Here is an 18,247-nt window from a genome sequence, read left to right on the forward strand (position 1 = left end):
TCCAGTCCAGAGTCCAGACTAAACATGGAGAAGCAGCATTTAGCTGTTATGCTGCAAACAAGTGGAACAAACTGCCAGTGGAGATTAAACTTTCACCAAATGGAGACATTTTTAAATCCAGGTTAAAGACATTTCTGTTCTCATGTGTCTATGCATGAAATCTGCACGATATCTTTGAATTAATCTGGACTGTTGCTTGTTTTTAAATTCATTTAAATCATTTTATTTGTTTCTCTTTATGTTCCTTTTTATATTTTTAATGCTTCTTCCACTCCCTGCTGCAATGCTTTTATTTTATGTAAAGCACTTTGAACTGTTTGTACATGAAATGTGCGATAAATAAACTTGATTTGATATGTTTTAGAGGATTAAAGTCATCAATAAAGTTATGTTTGTGTGTTTTTGTTTCATATTCCAGCAGTCATGGAGAACTCTACAGAGGAGATGCAAGAGGGGGGAGGAGCCAACACTGAGATAAACGAGAAGGAGGCGGAGCTAAAAGAGGAGAAAACGCACAATAACCTCAAAGGTACGCTGCACACCCCCTTCTCAGTTTGATCAAGTTTGACCTGAAAGAAGGTAAGAGCCAAAAACTCTCCTTCAGGAGCGATCAACGGCGTGTCGGAGGGAGCAACAAGTGGAGGAGAGAAGCTGCAGAACGGAGACCGAGGGGGAGGCGACCTCTCCTCCATCAACGCCATGATGTCAGCGGTGATGTCAGCAGCAGGGACCATAAACGGAGGCGGAGGAGACGAAGGAGAGAGTGGAGTCACTTCGGCCAACTCCTCCGCCGGCCCCTCGCCCAGGTGACTGAAGGGAACATTTTGGTGTTTTTTAACCCAATAATTTGGGGAAAAAACGTAAATTATCCATAAATTTTAAGTTTAATTAAAAGCTCCAATCAAAAGCTTAATTCAGACCCAAAGAATCCAGAAAACACGCCAAATAAAACGCATCAAACGGCGCCGTTCAACCCAGAAACCCTTGACCCTTAGGAGTTAAAGGCGGGAATCACCATAGCAACCAGTGATTGCCCCCTGAGTCATCCCGAAGCTAGCTCGTTATGCTATGTGTTTTAAGATGAAAAATCAAAAATATGTGTTTTCTTTAAGGATTTTCTATTAAAAATGTATCAAAGTATTTCAACAAGCAGCAGTTTTATTGGTATTCTTCACATTTCTTCAGAAATATTCTAGTTTTTTGGGCAGCAGCTGTTTGAAAGTCTGAATATTGGGACTGTCCACTCATGCAAGAACACATTAAACAAACCGTTTGTGTTTTTATTTTATTTTTTTACTCGAATACAAAATGTGTATAAAAAAATATTGAAACTTTGAAAATCCAAAATGGAGACACAAAAAAACTCCATCCGAGTCCACGTTGGTGCAGGATTAGCATCACCGGGGGGAGGTGGGGATAAAATGTTCCCCGTGGTCATCTCTCCTGATGGGATTTAAACTTTAAACACGTCTGCAGCAGACCAACCAAACAATCCTGCGTTTACTCATAAACCCACCAGAAGTGTTGTTTGTGCGCGAGTGAAGAAAGCACACAGAGCTAAAGCTAAAGCTAGCTGTGTGTGACAGCAGTTGCATCTCTGAGAATAAATGTATTCTTTCTGTCTTTTCTGCTTGAAGCCCTTCACCCAACAAGTCTCTCACGGCCGCCATGAGGGCGCCGCCCAGCCGCAACGCTCGCCGTAACCAGGTACACACACGCCGCCTCCATCTCTGCCCTATCCAAAGCTTCCTCTCCTCTCCTGTGCTCGTGTTCTTTCTGCCTCGTCACTGTGGTACTTTTCTCCTTTCCCATCATGCACTCTGGCATTCCACGTTGCGTCATCACTTCCTGTGGCTTAGACAGGAAAAGGGAAGTTCTGTTTGAACGGAGGATGTGTGTGTGTGTGTGTGTGTAGTAATTTGAAGAGATTGTTTTCTCAAGATTTCCTCAAACAAGAACCAACAGAACAGACTGAATGTTGAAACCTGCTCATTCTCAGACTTTTAAAGGTAGTTTGAGGCCTGCAGCTTAGTTTTAGGCTTCAGTTTGGGCTCCTTTTCAGTGTCCCTGGAACGCATGAAGATTTCAGGGTCCCCACAATGACACAAACACAAATAAATGTGTGTGAGTGTGCAGCTGGATCTGATGATGAGCATCACTGATGAGGCTTGGGCCAACAGCAGATGGATCAGCTGAAGGTCCAGATGCATCTCTCAGCTCCTGTGTCAGGTCTTTGCTGGATGTTTTCCTCTTTCTTAAGGACATCACTTTCAGATCCTGTTCATCTGCTGGAGATAGTTCTTTAGGCCTGACACTTCTTCTTCTGTCCTCCACTTGTCCAGTTTCCTCAAATGTTTTAAGGACACGCTGCACACCATGCTGAGATATGCCAAGTTTTCAGCTAACAGCTCTTTGGGAATCACCTTGTTGCTGCAGAAATCCTGTTTTCTGTCTGTCACACTGTGTTATCTTTATCTTTTACACTTAAAGAATTAATTGTGGCATCGTTTATTGTGAAATATTATCATATTTATAACTTATAGATTGTTTATAATTAGGATAAATCTATCGGTTGTCAAAATAAATGACTTTTAATGAGTTAAAACGTATTAAATAAGCTAAAATATCTACGTTTGGGATGAAATGGATCAGATTAAGATACTAAGCTCAGTGGTCATTTTGCAACTTTATTCCTATTTTTACATGAACTCTTAAATCCAAATTTGTTATGCAATTAAAATGTATAAAAGCTTCCAGTTGTGGCCCAAAAACCCTTTGCTGTTTTTCACACATGCAGCTAAAGAAATGGGAACAAATCTTAATTCCAGCCTAAAACCCACAAAGAGCTTCTAGATGATTCATTTCTGGTGGCATAAAACAGTTTAATCATTTCATTTATATTAATTGTTCCATAATTAGTCATTAGATTATATCTTATATTCCTTTTTTAAGCTTTAAATTGAATCTTATTTACGTTCTCTTGATGTTGAATAACATATAATTCTTATTATTGTCTGTTTTTTCCTACTTTTCTACTTTTAGACGTGATAACGTTCATTTTTTTGGGATTAGGATTTTTTTTAAACTGAATTTCTTATATTAATTTGACTCTTTTGGTAACTGAAAGCAGTTTAAACGTAAATGTACAAAAAAGTTGAAACTATGAAGCTGTTTTTCACAGATGCAGCTAAAGAAATGGGAACAAATGATGTGTCTCTGTGACAGGCTGCTGGGAAAAAAGTGCCTAAAGATCCAGTTTAAAATGTGGACACAACACTGGTTCATCCCTTGAGTTAGGAGCCTTTTTCCTGCCTGAATGGTTCACAGCTCAGAGTTAAGTGGCTTAATGAAGAAAAAACTGGACTGAAGATGAGGGAAGAAGCAGAAAAAGTCCAAAGAGAAACTTCAGGAAGCTGTTCTGCAGTTCTGCAGCTTCAGGAAGCTGCAGAACTGCAGAACTGCTGATCAGGACCCTTTAAAGAATAAGGATCAGATCATCTGCTGTCATGGGGGGGGGGTTGTGACCCAATCTGCTTCCAGCCACAAGGTGGCGCTTCAGATGCTTTTACCTTTTATGTGATTTGTTGCTTTTTGCTGTGTTTTTACGAGCGTTTTGTTTTCCTTCAGGAGACCAAAGACGACAGCTCAGCTTTTATCTGTCCGCTCTGCAGCAAGAACTGTCAAACCCAGCACCAGCTGACCATGCACATCCGACAGGTAAGTCCTCACCTCAGTCCTCACCAGCACCTCCAAGCTGTCGTTGCCACGCCAACACGTGCGTTCTCGTCCCCGCCCGCAGCACAACGCCGACACCGGCGCCACGGATCACTCCTGCAGCATCTGCGGGAAGTGCCTGAGCTCGGCCTCGTCGCTGGACAGGCACATGCTGGTGCACAGCGGGGAGCGGCCGTACAAGTGCAACGTCTGCGGACAGACCTTCACCACCAACGGCAACATGCACAGGTGCGTCACACACACGCGGCGCCCGCTCACCTGCTGGCCAATCAGGAGCCGGCACACGCTGTATAACCTGAGGCCGAGGAAGTTGGTGTTTAACTCGATCCCCAGTCAACCATGGTGGAGACTAAGGCTGTGTTCGAAACTACATACTGCATACTGCATACTGCATACTACATACTGCATACTGCATACTACATACTGCATACTGCATACTACATACTGCATACTACATACTGCATACTACATACTGCATACTACATACTGCATACTGCATACTGCATACTACATACTGCATACTACATACTGCATACTGCATACTACATACTGCATACTACATACTGCATACTACATACTGCATACTACATACTGCATACTACATACTACATACTACATACTGCATACTGCATACTGCATACTGCATACTACATACTGCATACTGCATACCGCATACTGCATACTGCATACTGCATACTACATACTGCATACTGCATACTGCATACTACATACTGCATACTGCATACTGCATACTGCATACTGCATACTGCATACTGCATACTGCATACTACATACTGCATACTGCATACTACATACTGCATACCGCATACCGCATACTGCATACTGCATACTGCATACTGCATACTGCATACTACATACCGCATACTACATACTGCATACTGCATACCGCATACTGCATACTGCATACTACATACTGCATACTGCATACTGCATACTACATACTGCATACTGCATACTGCATACTGCATACTACATACTGCATACTACATACTGCATACTGCATACTACATACTGCATACCGCATACTGCATACTGCATACTGCATACTACATACCGCATACTACATACTGCATACTGCATACTGCATACTACATACTGCATACTGCATACTACATAGTTCCATATTGCATACTGCATACTGCGAACTGTATACTACATACTACATACTGCATACTACATACTACATACCGCATACTACATACCGCATACTGCATACTGCATACTACATACTACATAGTTCCATATTGCATACTGCATACTGCGAACTGCATACTACATACTTCCATATTACATATTTCCATTATGATACAATTGGTGCTTTTGTTCTGAAAACAGGAAGTGAACCTACCCTCGTTGTAGCTAGCTTGAAACTGCCGTTTTGACAGGAAATGACGATCGGCGACGTCACGTTACGTTGCATCTTGGGTAGTTTGAGTATGAGTAGTAACCTCATGATGCATACCCAACATTTCAGAGAATCTAGTATGCATCCGGGAACTTCTGCTTACTCAAACTCACATAATACCAACTCAAAAAGTTAGGAGAAATGTGCGGTTTGGAACACAGCCGGTGTGTGTGTGAGGGGTTCCACAGGAAGTGGGAAGGCAGCTTTAAACTACCCCCCCATTAACACACACACACACACTCAGAACAACGCCCAGTCATTTATCAGGGACGCCCAGCCTCCACCATCAGACCCAACGGTCCCCGGTGTGTGTGCTCATCTGCAGCGGTGGTGGTCCTGGCTAGATTTACGCCCTGGGCGACCCCCCCCCCCCCCCCCCCAAAAAAAGCCTTACCCCGCCACCAACACAACAACATATTATATTATTTGTATTATTTTATTATATATAACCTTAAATACAAAAAGGTGCAAAAAGATACCACATGTAGCTTACAAAATGCCATGTCCATGTATATTAGAAGTTATTTAAGTTATTTAATTTAGCATATAGCTCATAGCAATAAAAATAATCCACAGTCAGGACTTCTTGTTGTGTTGCAAACACAAACCGGACCAGGTTGCCTTTGGGTGAAATTAGCTGCATGACATGAAGCCTTAATTCTAGTTCAGCAAAACTAAAAATCAAACATAGCAACATGTTAGCAAGAGGCTAACAGATAGCTTATAGCCTACGTCACTCACAGAAATCTGCATCCCTTTATCTTTTGCCCGTTTCTCCTCTTCTTCTCTTTCTAAACTGGGCACCTGATGGCTTCTTTGGTCTTTCACCATGATGATGATCCATGATGACTCCACATTATTACCTTTGCTTTTCCCATTAACGCCGTCCGTTCAGCCGTCGATCAACCGGAGTCACGGGACGTAAACACATTCACACAGATGCTGCACAGATTTTTACTTCCATTTTTCACATAACCCAGTTAATTACATATATATATGGGTCTATGTTCATTTTAGGAATGAAATACAGTTTATTTGGACTGGAAGCAGTTTGTGTTGTGGCCTGGGGTGAGTCTATCCCAGGAGAAGTTGGAGTTTCTATGTAAAACAGCAAAGTTAATCATCTGAGTTATGGATGAGAGGGGCTGTGCGTCGGCCTCTGAGACAAAAAGACGAATGTTCGGTGATGGTATGAGGCGCTGTGGGCGGCGAGGAATGGCTGTAGGCTGTCAGATGTCACAGCGACTCTCTGCCCTGTGAGCGCATTGAAAACACGACTCTGTCGTCTGAATCTTAACACGTTTGCACGTGTTTCAGCTGTTTGATTAAGTAAAAGTAGACGAGAAGAACTCAGCCGTGCAGCTTCGGAGGAAGATGAACGTGTTTGTAGTTAAATAACAGAAACTGACTGAGTGTGGAGGCACAGAAATGACCATAAAGACAGAAATGACCATTAAAAACACACAGAAATTACCATAAAGACACAGAAATGACCATAAAGACACAGAAATGACCATAAAAACACACAGAAATTACCATAAAGACACAGAAATGACCATAAAGACACAGAAATGACCATAAAAACACACAGAAATTACCATAAAGACACAGAAATGACCATAAAGACACAGAAATGACCATAAAAACACACAGAAATGACCATTAAAAACACACAGAAATGACCATAAAAAAAAACAGAAATGACCATAAAGACACAAAAATGACCATAAAATGACAGAAATGACCATAAAAACACACAAAAATGACCATAAAGACACAGAAATGAGCATAAAAACGCACAGAAATGACCATAAAAAAAACAGAAATGACCATAAAAACACACAGAAATGACCATAAAGACACAAAAATGACCATAAAATGACAGAAATGACCATAAAAACACACAGAAATGACCATAAAGACACAGAAATGACCATAAAAACACACAGAAATGACCATAAAGACACAGAAATGACCATAAAAAAACAGAAATGACCATAAAAACACACAGAAATGACCATAAAGAAACAAAAATGACCATAAAGACACAAAAATGACAGAAATGACCATAAAAACACACAAAAATGACAGAAATGACCATAAAGACACAAAAATGACCATAAAATGACAGAAATGACCATAAAAACACACAGAAATGACCATAAAAACACACAAAAATGACCATAAAATGACAGAAATGACCATAAAGACACAAAAATGACCATAAAATGACAGAAATGACCATAAAAACACACAGAAATGACCATTAAAACACAAAGAAATGACCATAAAAAGACAGAAATTACCATAAAGAGACAGAAATGACCATAAAATGACAGAAATGACCATAAAAACACACAAAAATGACAGAAATGACCATAAAGACACAAAAATGACCATAAAATGACAGAAATGACCATAAAAACACACAAAAATGACCATAAAATGACAGAAATGACCATAAAAACACAAAAATGACCATAAAATGACAGAAATGACCATAAAAACACACAGAAATGACCATAAAAAGACAGAAATGACCATAAAAACACACAAAAATGACCATAAAATGACAGAAATGACCATAAAAACACACAGAAATGACCATTAAAAAGACAGAAATGACCATTAAAACACAAAGAAATGACCATAAAAAGACAGAAATTACCATAAAGAGACAGAAATGACCATAAAATGACAGAAATGACCATAAAAACACACAGAAATGACCATTAAAAAGACAGAAATGACCATTAAAACACAAAGAAATGACCATAAAGACACACAGAAATTACCATTAAAAACACACATAAATGACCATAAAGAGACAGAAATTACCATAAAGACACACAGAAATTACCATAAAAACACACAGAAATTACCATAAAGAACAGGGATAAAGAGACGAGGAGCTGCAAAATAACAACAGAGATTCAACTAAACTACAAAGAAATTAAGCAACAGACAGATTCAAAACAACAAATAAACAAAACTAAACAATATGTAGGCGAAGACAGGCGACGAGGAGACAGAAAAAGGCTTAAAAACAAAGGAAACCACGACCTGAGACACCAAAAGATGCAGAAAGGTGAGGAAGCAGGAAGCGTGCAGGTGTGTGTGTGTGCAGGTGTGTGTGTGCAGGTGTGTGTGTGGGAGGAGCTTCCTCTGACATCTGAAGGACTCCAGGAGCAGAAGGCGGCCATTTTGTTTCAGAAACCTGAGATTAGTGATTTAAGTCATGAAGATTGTGTTCACTTTTCTCCTCGTTTCCTTTCCTAGCAGTCTCTCCTTGTTATCTCTTCTTTCTTCTTCTTCTTCTTCTTCTTCTTTTGTTTCCTCATCCTGTTTCTTGTTTTTCGCTGCCTTGTTTCTTTCCTCATTTCTTCTCCTAGCTCCCTCTTATGCTTCCTTTCCTTGTCTTCTTTCCCATCTGGTCTCCTTGTTTCCTCCCCTCGTTTCCTCTCCTCTCCTTGTTCAGTGTCACACACACACACACACACACACACACACACACACACACACACGTTATCAGTCTTGTGTGTCTGCTGACTCGGCATGTTTCCTGCTCTCTGATTGGTCAGTCCTGGGGTCACCGGGCGGTTTCAGAGGAGCAGACTTTGCTCTCTGCTGAGCCGCCGCCTCCTCTGCCTCCTGATTGGTTAATGAGCAGCTTCCTGTCAGCTGCTCTCAGATCTGCTGACCGTGTCGGGACTTCTTTTGGGCGTCCAGCCCGCTGCCTGTCGGCTCTATTAATAGATGATGACTTGGAACAGCGGTGACGCCTCCTCTCTTCTCCTCATCCTCACCCTTTCCTTCCTCCTTTCTCCTCCACGTTCTCATCCTCTCCTTGTTTCCTCTCCTTCCACCTCATGTCCTCTTCATGTGTCCTACTCTGGTTTCCTCCCCTCGTCTGTTAACCTCCTGTGTCCTTATCTTTGTTTCCTCTTCTTCTTCTCTTTCTTCAACTTTCCTGTTGTTTCCTCTTCTTCTTCTCTTTCTTCAACTTTCCTGTTGTTTCCTCTTCTTCTTCTCTTTCTTCAACTTTCCTGTTGTTTCCTCTTCTTTTACAATTTTCCTTTTTCCTACTTTACTCCTCTCCTCTCCTCCTTGTCTCCTTGCCTCCTCTCCTTCCCTCCTCGCCTCCTCTTGTCTCCTTGCCTCCTCTCCTTCCCTCCTCGCCTCCTCTTGTCTCCTTGTCTCCTCTCCTCGTTGCCTCTCCTCCGGTCTCCTTGCCTCCTCTCCTTCCCTCCTCGCCTCCTCTTGTCTCCTTGTCTCCTCTCCTCATTGCCTCTCCTCCGGTCTCCTTGCCTCCTCTCCTTCCCTCCTCGCCTCCTCTTGTCTCCTTGTCTCCTCTCCTCCTCTCCTTGCCTCCTCTTGTCTCCTTGTCTCCTCGCCTCCTCTCCTTGCCTCCTCTCCTTCCCTCCTCGCCTCCTCTTGTCTCCTTCTCTCCTCGCCTCCTCTTGTCTCCTTGCCTCCTCTCATCCTCTCCTTGCCTCCTCTTGTCTCCTTGTCTCCTCTCCTCCTCTCCTTGCCTCCTCTTGTCTCCTTGTCTCCTCTCCTCCTCTCCTTGCCTCCTCTTGTTTCCTTGTCTCCTCTCCTTCTCTCCTCGCCTCCTCTCCTTGCCTCCTCTCCTCCTCGTCTCCTTCTCTCCTCTCCTTGTCTCCTTGCCTTGTCTCCTCTCTTTCTCTCCTTGCCTCCTCTTGTCTCCTCTCCTCCTCTTGTCTCCTTCTCTCCTCTCCTTGTCTCCTTGCCTCCTCTTGTCTCCTGACCTCCTCTCCTTCTCTCCTTGCCTCCTCTCCTTGTCTCCTTGCCTCCTCTCTCCTTGTCTCCTCCTCTTGTCTCCTCTCCTCTCCTCCTCTTGTCTCCTTCTCTCCTCTCCTTGTCTCCTTGCCTCCTCTTGTCTCCTGGCCTCCTCTCCTTGTCTCCTTGCCTCCTCTTGTCTCCTGGCCTCCTCTCCTTGTCTCCTTGCCTCCTCTCCAGTCTTAACTAGCTTCACATAAACACATAAACACGGATGTTTTAGCCCCGCCCCCTCCCGTGACCACGCCGCCCGTCCCCGGTGACGAGGCGCCCGTTTCCCAGCCTTCCTCCTGATGATTCTTCTTCTGGTTGTTTTAACTCGTCTCCCCTTCTTCTTCTGGTTGTTTTAACTCGTCTCCCCTTCTTCTTCTTCTGGTTGTTTTAACTCGTCTCCCCTTCTTCTTCTGGTTGTTTTAACTCGTCTCCCCTTCTTCTTCTTCTGGTTGTTTTAACTCGTCTCCCCTTCTTCTTCTGGTTGTTTTAACTCTTCTCCCCTTCTTCTTCTGGTTGTTTTAACTCGTCTCCCCTTCTTCTTCTGGTTGTTTTAACTCTTCTCCCCTTCTTCTTCTGGTTGTTTTAACTCTTCTCCCCTTCTTCTTCTGGTTGTTTTAACTCGTCTCCCCTTCTTCTTCTGGTTGTTTTAACTCTTCTCCCCTTCTTCTTCTGGTTGTTTTAACTCTTCTCCCCTTCTTCTTCTGGTTGTTTTAACTCTTCTCCCCTTCTTCTTCTGGTTGTTTTAACTCGTCTCCCCTTCTTCTTCTGGTTGTTTTAACTCTTCTCCCCTTCTTCTTCTGGTTGTTTTAACTCTTCTCCCCTTCTTCTTCTGGTTGTTTTAACTCGTCTCCCCTTCTTCTTCTGGTTGTTTTAACTCTTCTCCCCTTCTTCTTCTGGTCGTTTTAACTCGTCTCCCATTCTTCTTCTGGTCGTTTTAACTCGTCTCCCCTTCTTCTTCTGGTCGTTTTAACTCGTCTCCCCTTCTTCTTCTGGTTGTTTTAACTCGTCTCCCCTTCTTCTTCTGGTTGTTTTAACTCGTCTCCCCTTCTTCTTCTGGTTGTTTTAACTCGTCTCCCCTTCTTCTTCTGGTTGTTTTAACTCGTCTCCCCTTCTTCTTCTGGTTGTTTTAACTCGTCTCCCCTTCTTCTTCTGGTTGTTTTAACTCGTCTCCCCTTCTTCTTCTGGTTGTTTTAACTCGTCTCCCCTTCTTCTTCTGGTTGTTTTAACTCTTCTCCCCTTCTTCTTCTGGTCGTTTTAACTCGTCTCCCCTTCTTCTTCTGGTCGTTTTAACTCGTCTCCCCTTCTTCTTCTGGTCGTTTTAACTCGTCTCCCCTTCTTCTTCTGGTCGTTTTAACTCGTCTCCCCTTCTTCTTCTGGTTGTTTTAACTCGTCTCCCCTTCTTCTTCTGGTTGTTTTAACTCGTCTCCCCTTCTTCTTCTGGTTGTTTTAACTCGTCTCCCCTTCTTCTTCTGGTTGTTTTAACTCGTCTCCCCTTCTTCTTCTGGTTGTTTTAACTCGTCTCCCCTTCTTCTTCTGGTTGTTTTAACTCGTCTCCCCTTCTTCTTCTGGTTGTTTTAACTCGTCTCCCCTTCTTCTTCTCCTCAGACACATGAAGATCCACGAGAAGGATCCGGCCAGCGGCCTGCTGCCCGCCAGCAGCCCGCCGTCTCCCAACAAGCGGCGCCGTCCGTCCGTCAAGAGGAGGCAGGACCCCGAGGAGAGCGGCGAGGAGCCGCCCAACAAGAAGGTACAGAGGCTCCGCCTCCCGGGGGGGGCGGGTCGGGGTCGGAGGCGTGGCCTAACGGCTCCGCGGTGTGTTCAGGTGCCGGAGGACGCGGCGGCCGAGGACGCGGCGGCGGCGGTTCAGGGGTCGGAGGAGGAGCTGCTGCCGTGCCCCATCTGCTTCAAGACCTGCAGCTCCAGGCTGGATCTGGACGCTCACATGGACGCTCACCCCGACACGGCGCTCAGGTACGCCCACTCCTCTTTCCTCCATCCCTCGCTCCTACCCATAAACCCCTGCAGCCCCACGGGGGGAGGGGGGGAGGGAAAGAAAGGATAGAACAATAAAGCTTTGAGAGGAAAAAGAAGGAGAAGAAAGGATGAAGTTTGAGGAGAAAGGAGAGAAATAAAGAGAAAAGAAGGGAAGAGAGAAGGAAATAAATGAAAGAACATTAAAGCTTTGAGAGAAAACGAAGGAAAGGATGAAGGTTTGGAAGAAAGGAGGAAAAAGAAGGAGAGAAAAGAAGGGAAAAGAGAAGGAATTAAAGGAATAAATGAAGAAAGGATGAAGTTTGCGGAAAAAGGAGAGAAATAAAGAGAAAAGAAGAGAAAAGAGAAGGAAATAAATGAAGAAAGGATGAAGTTTGCGGAGGAGAGGAGGTGAGCAGGCGGCGCTGAGCTGTTATGGAGGAGGAGAATATTTAGCAGTAAATCCTTTAATCAGCCGCTAAGAGGATCGAGGGATGGAGGGATGGTTTAACTGGCTGGCAGAGGGATGGAGGTGAAGTTCTGCTGTGCACCGGGTCCGATGGTCCAGAACCGCTTTAAGAGAACGAATCCTGGTTCCCTTTCTTTCTAACTTCTCCTAGCTTCCTTTCCTAGCCTCCTTTCCTCGTTCATAAAGCCTTTAATGGTGGTTCTGTTTTAAATAAACTCTGAATCATTGTTCTAAACTGTTTAAATGGTGAAACAAACGAGCTTTCAGCAGAAAAACGTCAGTAAAACGTAAATAATTCTAGTTCTCACGTTAAAATGTGTTAGTTTGTCACTTTCTACGAGCAAAATGTTGCCTTTTTTCCAACTCCTGGTGAGGAAAAACACAGATTTAATCCTCAATTTGTCCTGTTCATGAAATAAAGTGACGATAAAGTTGGCTTTGGATGGCTGTAAATGATTAAAAATGGCTGCAGAGTCCTTTCTGCTTCCTTAACTTTACCTTAAAGTTAAATAAAGTTTAAAGTTTTTCAGCAGCAGTTTCACCGTTTTTTATTTTTTTGGTTTCTTAGTTTAATAAATGAGATTTCTCTCTCTCGTACGTTGTGACGATGAAACGAACATTAAACAGATGTGGAGTTAAAACTGAATCATAGGAAGGAAAAACATCTAAAGATGTCGTTTCTGCTCACTGTGACGGAAACGTGGAGAAATGTCGCCACCTAGTGGCGACTTTCAGGAAGTTCAGCATCTCAGTTTAATCGTCAAAACTGGCAAAATTCTGGAAAATAACCCAGAAAATAACCCAGAGTTTCCAACAGATGAGTAAACGTATTAAACGAGTTTTATCTGGAACCAGAATTCAGAAGGTTTTTCCTCCTTTAAAGTTTAACTGAATTATTATTAATAAAAAAATCATGTGAAGGAAACTCGAATCAAACAAAATGATTTTGTATGGCTGTAAATGATTAAAGATGGCTGCAGAGTCCTTTCTGCTTCCTTAACTTTACGTTAAAGTTAAATAAAGTTTACTTTCAACTGAATCAGCAGCAATTTCACGTTTTTTTTTGGTTTTTTTTGGTTTCTTAGTTTAATAAATGATTTCTCTCTCTCGTACGTTGATGTGATGATGAAACAGATGTGGAGTTAAAACTGAATCATAGGAAGGAAAAACATCTGAAGATGTCGTTTCTGCTCACTGTGACGGAAACAAAAATAAGTTAATGAAACCAACAGATGGCAGTGAAACTTCTCTCCCCCGTCCTGAGGGTGCAGGAGGCGACTGTGGGAGGAAAAAACTCCCTTTAACGGGAAGAAACCTCCATCAGAACCAGCACCAGCGCCGGGCCGGGCCGGCTCATCGCAGCTCTAAAGGTGGACTAAAGTGTGTGTGGTTGTGTCTCTGCAGGTGTGATCTCTGCTGCCTTTCTTTCCGGACACACCGCGGGTTGTTGCGTCACAATGCGGGGGTTCACAAGCTCCTCCCCCAGGACCCCAGCGGCCGGCCCTTCATCCAGAACAACCCCTCCATCCCCACCGGCTTCAACGACCTGGCCTTCATCGACTTCTCCTGCAAGAAGTTCGCTCACATCGCGCAGGTATCCTCGCCCGCCGCTGCCGACCGCTCAGCCAATGCAAACCTTTCACGGTTTCTCTAACCGCTCTTTGACCCCTCCCCCCCGGCGCAGGTCTGGTGTGAGACCAACCTCCGCCGCTGCATCAGTAAGTTCCACCGCTTCGTCTGCGACTGCTGCGACAAGGCCTTCCCCCTGCGCTCCGCCCTGGAGCTCCACAAGACCACCTCCCACCCCGACAAAGCGCCCGCCGCCGCCCCCGAGGAGGCGGAGGAGGAGCCGGAGGAGGAGGAGGAGGAGCCGGAGGAGGACGGGGGCGGAGACTCTGAGAACGGCGAAGAAGAGCGTCAGGACGCGGAGGCAGAGGTGGTGTCCCCAGAGCAGGCCTGCTTCCTGGAAGCCTTCGGCCTTCAGCACGCCTCCAAGGTAAGATCCAGCTGTTCTTCTTCTTCTGTCTGAAATCATGCTGCCTCACCTTTCTGTAAAGAATGGCTGCGTTCGAAACCGCATACTACATACTACATACTTCAATACTACATACTGCATACTGCATACTACATACTACATACTTCAATACTACATACTGCATACTACATACTGCATACTTCAATACTACATACTGCATACTACATACTGCATACTGCATACTGCATACTACATACTGCATACTACATACTGCATACTGCATACTGCATACTACATACTACATACTGCATACTGCATACTACATACTACATACTGCATACTACATACTACATACTGCATACTGCATACTACATACTACATACTGCATACTACATACTGCATACTACATACTACATACTTCCATACTACATACTACATACTGCATACTACATACTGCATACTACATAATGCATACTACATACTGCATACTACATACTACATACTGCATACTGCATACTACATACTACATACTGCATACTACATACTGCATACTACATACTTCCATACTACATACTTCCATACTACATACTTCATACTGCATACTACATACTGCATACTACATAATGCATACTACATACTACATACTGCATACTACATACTTCCATACTACATACTACATACTTCCATACTACATACTTCATACTGCATACTACATACTGCATACTACATACTGCATACTACATACTTCCATACTACATACTTCCATACTACATACTACATACTTCCATACTACATACTTCATACTGCATACTGCATACTACATACTGCATACTACATACTTCCATACTACATACTTCCATACTACATACTTCCATACTACATACTTCCATACTTCCATACTACATACTTCATACTGCATACTACATACTGCATACTACATACTACATACTGCATACTACATACTACATACTGCATACTACATACTTCCATACTACATTCTACATACTACATACTTCCATACTACATACTTCCATACTACATACTTCATACTGCATACTACATACTGCATACTACATAATGCATACTACATACTGCATACTACATACTTCCATACTACATACTTCCATACTACATACTGCATACTGCATACTACATACTGCATACTTCAATACTACATACTGCATACTGCATACTACATACTGCATACTTCAATACTACATACTGCATACTGCATACTACATACTGCATACTTCAATACTACATACTGCATACTGCATACTACATACTGCATACTGCATACTACATACTACATACTGCATACTGCATACTACATACTGCATACTGCATACTGCATACTACATACTACATACTGCATACTACATACTGCATACTACATACTGCATACTACATACTTCCATACTTCCATACTACATACTGCATACTACATACTACATACTGCATACTACATACTACATACTTCCATACTGCATACTACATACTGCATACTACATACTTCCATACTACATACTGCATACTGCATACTACATACTTCCATACTACATACTGCATACTGCATACTACATACTTCCATACTACATACTACATACTGCATACTACATACTGCATACTACATACTGCATACTACATACTACATACTGCATACTGCATACTACATACTACATACTGCATACTACATACTGCATACTACATACTTCCATACGACATACTTCCATACTACATACTTCATACTGCATACTACATACTGCATACTACATAATGCATACTACATACTACATACTGCATACTACATACTTCCATACTACATACTTCCATACTACATACTACATACTTCCATACTGCATACTACATACTGCATACTACATACTGCATACTACATACTTCCATACTACATACTACATACTTCCATACTACATACTTCATACTGCATACTACATACTGCATACTACATACTGCATACTACATACTTCCATACTACATACTTCCATACTACATACTACATACTGCATACTACATACTGCATACTACATACTACATACTGCATACTACATACTACATACTACATACTTCCATACTACATTCTACATACTACATACTTCCATACTACATACTTCCATACTACATACTTCATACTGCATACTACATACTTCCATACTACATACTTCATACTGCATACTACATACTGCATACTACATACTGCATACTACATACTTCCATACTACATACTTCCATACTACATACTACATACTTCCATACTACATACTTCATACTGCATACTACATACTGCATACTACATACTGCATACTACATACTTCCATACTACATACTTCCATACTACATACTACATACTTCCATACTACATACTTCATACTGCATACTACATACTGCATACTACATACTGCATACTACATACTACATACTGCATACTACATACTACATACTACATACTTCCATACTACATTCTACATACTACATACTTCCATACTACATACTTCATACTGCATACTACATACTGCATACTACATAATGCATACTACATAATGCATACTACATACTGCATACTACATACTACATACTTCCATACTACATACTTCCATACTACATACTGCATACTACATACTACATACTACATACTGCATACTACATACTGCATACTACATGCTACATACTTCCATACTGCAAACTCATCGATCAGACAGTATGCAGAGCATTTACAATGCATCTCGCTCCTGCCTGAGCCGAAATCAGCCGGCCTGAAGCTGATTTCCTTTAAGCTCTAAACTCTGTAAACTTTAGCAACATTTGAAACATTTTCAGGTGAGAAAGTAGTCGTTTAGATCCCCAACGTGTTGAAAACCTGACAAAATACCGGCTGTTTACAATTTTGTTCCCACGAATGCGGCGCTACTAAAGCTAGCCGCAGTGAGCAACGCACTTCCAGTTATTTTCACAAAATAAAATACCCGTTGCCTTTTATCATAGGGAAAGCCATTACCATACAATTGGTGCTTTTGTTTTGAAAACAGGAAGTGAACCTACCCTCGTTGTAGCTAGCTTGAAACTGCCGTTTTGACAGGAAATGACGATCGGCGACGTCACGTTACGTTGCATCTTGGGTAGTTTGAGTATGAGTAGTAACCTCATGATGCATACCCAACATTTCAGAGAATCTAGTATGCATCCGGGAACTTCTCGCTTACTCAAACTCGCATACTAACTCAGAAAGTTTCGAACACAGCCATAGTTACTGTTCAAAGTTCAAAGTTAGTAGGTGTAGTAGCCCATGAGACCCTGAACCCGTCCTGACCGGATTCCTCTCCCACCGCAGGTGGCGCCCGGTCCCACTGATGACGAGATCCACCAGGCGCACCTGGACAGCATAAAGGTGATCCACGTGGAGCCTCCGTCCTCCAGCCTTCCCCAGGAGCCGGCCTCCGCCCACCTGTCCGGGGGTCTGGGCCTGACTCTGGGGCTGAACGTGGGGGGGCTGGCCGCCCTGAGCATCCCGCTGCTGGAGGCCTCGGGCTCCGCCCTGCAGGGCCTGTCCCAGCGGGACGCCCTCAGCCTGCTGTCCCTGCAGCCGTTCCAGACCAGCTTCCTGCTGCAGCCCGACGGGGGCGCCGCCACCGCCGGCGCCGCTGCCTCCGGCATGAAACCAGGAGAGGCGGGTGGAGCCGGCATCATGGAGCTGGCCGACATCCAGCAGATCCTCAAAGTGGCGGCGGCGGCGCCCAATCAGATGGGGCTCCCGCCTCTGGCCAAAGCTCCCGGGTTCCCCGGAGGTCCAGGTGGGTGTTTGCTTTTTAACGCTCGGTGTTTCCAGATGTTGAGCCGCTGACTGACCGTCTGTCCCTCCTCC

General features: G+C 43.3%; 1 protein-coding gene across 6 annotated transcripts in view; it reads left to right on the forward strand.

Annotated features, from left to right (window-relative positions):
* rreb1a (ras responsive element binding protein 1a) overlaps nucleotides 1-18,247 on the forward strand; it is a 78,542-nt gene that overhangs the window by 47,028 nt on the left and 13,267 nt on the right. For 4 of the 6 annotated variants that reach the window (XM_075452711.1, XM_075452714.1, XM_075452715.1 and 1 more), the window contains 9 exons: nucleotides 419-529; nucleotides 605-806; nucleotides 1,638-1,707; nucleotides 3,628-3,717; nucleotides 3,800-3,963; nucleotides 11,561-11,926; nucleotides 13,800-13,989; nucleotides 14,080-14,391; nucleotides 17,717-18,176. In XM_075452711.1, the coding sequence (XP_075308826.1) occupies nucleotides 419-529; nucleotides 605-806; nucleotides 1,638-1,707; nucleotides 3,628-3,717; nucleotides 3,800-3,963; nucleotides 11,561-11,926; nucleotides 13,800-13,989; nucleotides 14,080-14,391; nucleotides 17,717-18,176 (1,965 nt within the window). The remainder of the gene's footprint in view (nucleotides 1-418; nucleotides 530-604; nucleotides 807-1,637; nucleotides 1,708-3,627; nucleotides 3,718-3,799; nucleotides 3,964-11,560; nucleotides 11,927-13,799; nucleotides 13,990-14,079; nucleotides 14,392-17,716; nucleotides 18,177-18,247) is intronic. The other 2 variants (XM_075452713.1, XM_075452712.1) reach the window with 2 other exon arrangements.

Source organism: Odontesthes bonariensis, chromosome 20, assembly GCF_027942865.1.
Source record: "Odontesthes bonariensis isolate fOdoBon6 chromosome 20, fOdoBon6.hap1, whole genome shotgun sequence".
Lineage (NCBI taxonomy): Eukaryota > Metazoa > Chordata > Actinopteri > Atheriniformes > Atherinopsidae > Odontesthes > Odontesthes bonariensis.